The sequence below is a fragment of the Papaver somniferum genome, chromosome 3 (genome assembly GCF_003573695.1).
Source record: "Papaver somniferum cultivar HN1 chromosome 3, ASM357369v1, whole genome shotgun sequence".
In the NCBI taxonomy this organism is placed as follows: Eukaryota; Viridiplantae; Streptophyta; class Magnoliopsida; order Ranunculales; family Papaveraceae; genus Papaver; species Papaver somniferum.
The window spans coordinates 227,566,284-227,571,813 of record NC_039360.1 but is presented as its reverse complement, the minus strand read 5'-3'; the positions used below and the strand labels follow the sequence as shown (position 1 = coordinate 227,571,813).

General features: G+C 36.7%; 1 protein-coding gene across 1 annotated transcript; it reads left to right on the top strand.

Moving 5' to 3' along the window:
• The first annotated feature begins 405 nt into the window (after positions 1 to 405).
• Positions 406 to 5,222, top strand: LOC113360774 (homeobox-leucine zipper protein ANTHOCYANINLESS 2-like). Its single transcript, XM_026604238.1, has 9 exons — positions 406 to 543; positions 1,702 to 1,889; positions 1,995 to 2,112; positions 2,202 to 2,825; positions 3,010 to 3,111; positions 3,226 to 3,435; positions 3,908 to 4,061; positions 4,164 to 4,531; positions 4,758 to 5,222. The coding sequence occupies exons 2-9, from the start codon at positions 1,714 to 1,716 to the stop codon at positions 5,220 to 5,222; spliced, it is 2,217 nt and encodes a 738-aa protein (XP_026460023.1). The 5' UTR covers positions 406 to 543; positions 1,702 to 1,713.
• The last annotated feature ends 308 nt before the right edge of the window (positions 5,223 to 5,530 follow it).

Genomic DNA, 5,530 nt, shown 5'->3' with positions numbered 1-5,530 from the left:
TACAATGATTTCATCAAATTCTTTGGGGGTTTTGTGTTATTTTTGATTTTTTTGGGTTTTTTGTGTTACTTTTGTTTTGATGGGTCTTTTGTGGATGGATAGTGACAACTTTGGGGTTATAACTCGCGGAACATATCCCTAATTCCCTATTAAAGGAACCCTCGGTTACCAAAGTAATAAATACTCTAGTATTCCAGATTTTTCGTACAATCTAACCATTTGGCAATCACCAAATCAAATTCAACGTATATACGATTATTTTCCTAATTTACCTATGCTTTAATCCGTCTTTTACAGTGGTAAACATGTCATTTTAACATCGGGCGTTTTCTATTCAAGTGCTTAAATACTCATTCTCACTCTCACTTCAAGGGAAAAAAAAAAACTATTCGGTGAGAAAGAATAGAGAAATCCCCTAAAGCTAGGGTTCTTCGAATTTTATTCGAGCCTCTAGAATATAAAAGGATTAAGAGAGTAAGATTTTGAGTTACAAAACTGAAAGACCATATTTCTGAATCCCGAAATTCATTTTCATTTTCTTGTGTAAGATATTTACCTAAGTCAGTTTCTTTTACATTTCATTTCACTTTTTTCTTCTTCCGTTTTTTCTTTAGTATCTGCAGTCTGCTCAGACTGCAACAACGGATTATCAAGAAAGATCCACGGATCACTAGATGTATCCTTATGTCCCTGTCTCTATTTATCTAAAAATTATAACTATGACTGTAATAATCAATAATTTTAGTCATTTCTTCTTTTTCTGCTTTTTCTATCTTTATTTGTGAGAAAATGAAAACTGTAACGAAATAAGATAAAGTTTAATCATGTCAGGGATATTGACAAGAAAAATAAGAAACATACAATTTATTTAGTAGTAGTAGTTGGAAATTATCAGTAACAATCTGTTAGAATTTTGATTACAGTAGAGAGAGGCAAAAATTAGGGTTAGGGAATCACTAGAAATCTAAGAAACTTAGAATAGATGAATGAAACCAAAACAGTAGAGTAAGAGAGAAAGAGTTATTAAAACTAATATCCTTCACTAGAAATCTACCTCATCTCCTTCTTTTTCTTTTGTCAATGTGCACAGATTTATCCGTACAAGAAGAAACTAATATCGAGAGGTTTGGTATTGTTAATGGTGATTTAAAGGGTTTACTTTTTTAAATCTGCGTGTTACATCTAGAGATAAGAGACAAGGATAGAGGACGAAGAGGAACGCTTTCATAGTTTTCTTGCCCTTCTTTCTCTTTGTTTATGTGAAAGTAGAGAGATAAATCCCAAATTTGTGCGACTTACATTTTTGATTTGTATTTTCATTTTGGAGCAGTTGGTGAGAACACTTCTTTCGATTCGGCTTTCTTCTGCTCTAGGAAATGGAGATTGATTTTAGGATAGGGTGTTTGTTATATAGTAGCAGTAAAATTTCCTTTTAGGGTTTCTCTCGTAGCAGTTCTAGTACTACCACTAGAACAACAACTAATAATTAAATAAATAATATGCCTGGTGTCATTTCTCAGTCAAGAGTTGTAAATCATAATGATCATCATTATCATGGCAATGAGAAAACCTGTCTCCAATGATCCTGGACTTTTTCTTGCTCTTGTTTATGTACTCAAAACCTGACCATTTATTGTCCGTCTTTGATTTTTTTTCCCCCTGTAAATGTTTGCTGATCCGGGTTTGTTATTTTGTTTGCAGCAAACTAGCATTATGGATGGATATGGAAGGAGAGATAACCTAAGGGAAAATCTGGATGAATGTGAAAGTGGATCTGGTAGCGATGATTTAGATGGTGCTAATTCTGATGAGCAAGTTACTAGGAAACAGTCTCCTAAGAAACGTAAATATTGTCGTCATGCTCCTGAGCAAGTTCGAGAGCTTGAAGCGTATGTTTTTTTTCTTTAACATCTCCTCTAGCTATATATGTTTTTAATTCATGAAATGATGATCAATAATTTTGTGATGATATGGGGTTTCTTTTTATTTCTCAGATGGTTCAAGGAGTGCCCCCATCCGTCCTATGAACAAAGAATTGAACTGAGTAACAGCTTAGCCTTGGAACCTTCGCAAGTCAAGTTCTGGTTTCAGAATCGGCGTACCCAGATGAAAGTATGTGTTTGATTATAATTTGTTTTCTTTTATGTATTTCGATAGTGAAAAAAGTATGGCGTTTTAATAATGTTGGGTTGTTTTGATAGAATCAAATCGAACGCAATGAGACTTTGATGCTTAGGAAAGAGAATGATCAACTTAGAGCAGAAAACATCGAAATAAGCGAAGCTATTAGAAATCTGATCTGCAAGAACTGCCGAGGTAAAGCAATGCTTGGCGAGGTTTCTTTAGCGGAAGGAAATCTTCGGATCGAAAACGCTCGCCTTAAGGAAGAATTAAACCGTGTTTCTGCAATTGCGGGTAAATCCTTTGGTGGTATGAATCAAGATGTGAATGGTATAAATCCGAACCTTCTGATGGGAGACAATGATCATCAATTTCCTGAAGGTGGGATTTCAGGTGGGATGCCATCCATGCCCGTTCTGCCTCATCAACAACAACTTATGTCAAATGTTGATAGATCAGATGAGAATTTAGAACTTGCAGTGTTAGCAACCCAAGAATTGGTTCTAATGGCTCAGACAAATGAGCCTCTATGGATTCCATCTGGTTTGGATGGAGGTAGAGAAACGTTAAACGAAGACGAATACATGAGGATGTTCACGCCTGCATGCGTTGGACCAAAACCTGGAGTAGTCACCGAAGCAACTAGAGAAACTGGTGTGGTTATCATCAATACCGTGGAATTTCTGGAGACATTAATGGATGCGGTAAGAAGCTTAATCGATGTTCAAACAAACACGAAATTTTCTTCAATTGTTGGTTGATTAATTAGCATCATGGTTTATTATTTGTTTTACGTATCACAATTAGTACGAAAATGCCTGCTTTAATCTTGATAGTTAATTGTCTTTCTTACTTAAGATTCTCGTTTATCTGCTTTCACTTATGTAGAAACGGTATATGGATATGTTTCCTTCTGTGATTGCGAGATGTAACATCATCAATGTGATCTCTAGAGGCGCAGGTGGAACACGAAATGGTGCACTTCAGCTGGTGATTATCATCTAATCAATTTTCTGTTTTGAGTTTTCTTGTCAGTTTTATCTTTCCACTAAACCCCAATTAAACTAACAGTATCTCATCTCATAAACAATTTCCTGTATGCAGATGTACGCAGAATTTCGAGTACTTTCAACACTAGTCCCAGTTCGCGAGGTCAATTTTCTTCGATACTGTAAGCAACACGCTGAAGGAGTATGGTCTGTGGTTGATATATCTGTAGATGTAGACCAAGAAACTTCGGACTCTTCTATATATTCGAGTAGAAGACTTCCTTCTGGCTGTGTAGTTCAACCTATGCCAAATGGGTACTCTAAGGTATAAACACAACAAAGTCTTGATTTTTTTTATTATATGAAATTTTCGGTTTGTTTTCTCGTCTATATATTCCATACATTTATATGCATATCTCTGAAAAATTCTAACTTCGGTGTATAAACTGAGTCTCAGGCTATTCTTCAACTTTTTCTCTTTAATGGTGGTGGTTAGTTAAACCATGTTGATTGTAGTTTATTTCAGAGACATTTACATACATGATGCCAACTTAAAATCACAAGCATATATTACATTTTTCCAAGCTTTAATGAGAAAAAACTCAAGCTATGCTGTCAAGGTTAGAGAGGTGCCTGGCATGGTGTGTCATCTAGCCTCGCGCATCACACAACAGACACAGCTAAAGATTTTCAAGAAAATATCTGCTTATCTTAGGATGTACATCAATAGCTAATCTTCCTTCAATTCTCAACAATAACGTTGCTCTGACATTATGCATTTTGGAATGTGTATTCAGGTTACGTGGGTTGAACATACAGAGTATCGTGAAAAAACGATTCATCAACTGTATGAACCATTAATTAATTCTGGTTTGGGTTTTGGTGCGCCGAAGTGGATTGCAACATTACAACGTCAATGTGAATGCAATATGCCAATCAGAGATCGGCCTGGTAACTTATGATGTTTTACTTTCACACTACTTCTATTGATTTACCCTTTGATCAAATAGTTAGGCGTTTATGGTTCTGATTTCTTGTTTGTGTTTCCTGTAGATATTACTCAAACTGGAATGAAAAATATGTTGAAGCTGGCACAACGGATGACTCAAAGTTTCAGTGATGGAGTTCGCCCATCCAGTATGCATCCATGGAACATATACATTTCCACTGCAAATGTTGATGCGAATGTTAGACTTATGACCCGAACCAGCATTAATGATCCAGGTATACCAGCGGGTATTGTCATGAATGCTGCAACATCGGTTTGGCTTCCTATTTCGCAAGAGAAACTCTTCGATTACTTGCGGAATGAAAATTTGCGGAGCCAATGGGACGTACTATCTACAGGTGGCTCAGTGCTACAAGTGTCCCACATTAAGGGCCAAGATCCTGGGAATTGCATCTCTCTTCTACATGCTGGGGTGAGTTTTACTTCCTGCATATTCACTTACTTTCCTTGGTTAGGTTTTGCATACTCTCAAAAAAAAAAAAAAAACGTCCTTTTTCTTAACCTCAAGCACCGACTCAATCCATCAAAATAAAAATAAGCACCGACTCAAAACTTCGTCATCTAGGAAACTGACATTTGTAAAATAGTTTTGCATTTTAAAGAAAAAATTTAGTATATAATTGAATATACTGATGCAGGCGGTCAATGGAAACCACGGTAGTACGTTTATATTTCAAGAGACATGCACAGACGCATCAGGTTCGCTTGTGGTGTATGCAGCGGTTGATCTGCTACCAATGAATGATCTTCTGATGGGTGGTGGTGATTCGGATTATATTCAGTTGCTTCCTTGTGGATTTTCTATCGTACCTGATGGTGACTCATGTCCTTCTTCTTTGTCTAACCGTGCTTGTGCTGATCGCCCAAATAGCAGCAACAGCTACGGAAACTATGGTAGCTGTGGATCTACCATGCGGCAGTTGACTAGTGATGATAGTCTTGGCAGATGCGGATCTCTATTGACAGCGTCTTTTCAGATTTTGGTCAGTAGTTCGTCAACAGGGGAACCTACTCTGGAATGCGTGGAGTCCCTGTGTAGCCTCATAACCAACACCTTAGAAAAGCTCAAGGCGGCTGTGCAAATGCTGGATGTCAATTACTAAAACTGGTCAAAGTTTTGTCTTAGTTTTTTTATTTTATTTTTTATCCCCAGGGTTATATCTAAGACCTTCTTATGATGTTTCGACTTAAGACTGATCGAATATGTTGTTCTAGAAGTTTATGGTGCAAAAACTGCATTTGGGTTCTTTATTTTGTTCGTCATTATACTCTTCCATGTCAGTTTTGAGCTATCAATCGTCTAACGGTCGAATTGTTTGAATATAATTCTATATTCACACCAAAAATCCGGAGTATTCTGCTGTGACAGAATCTAAGTAGTTAAGAGCGGGAACCCTTCTAACATCGGGAT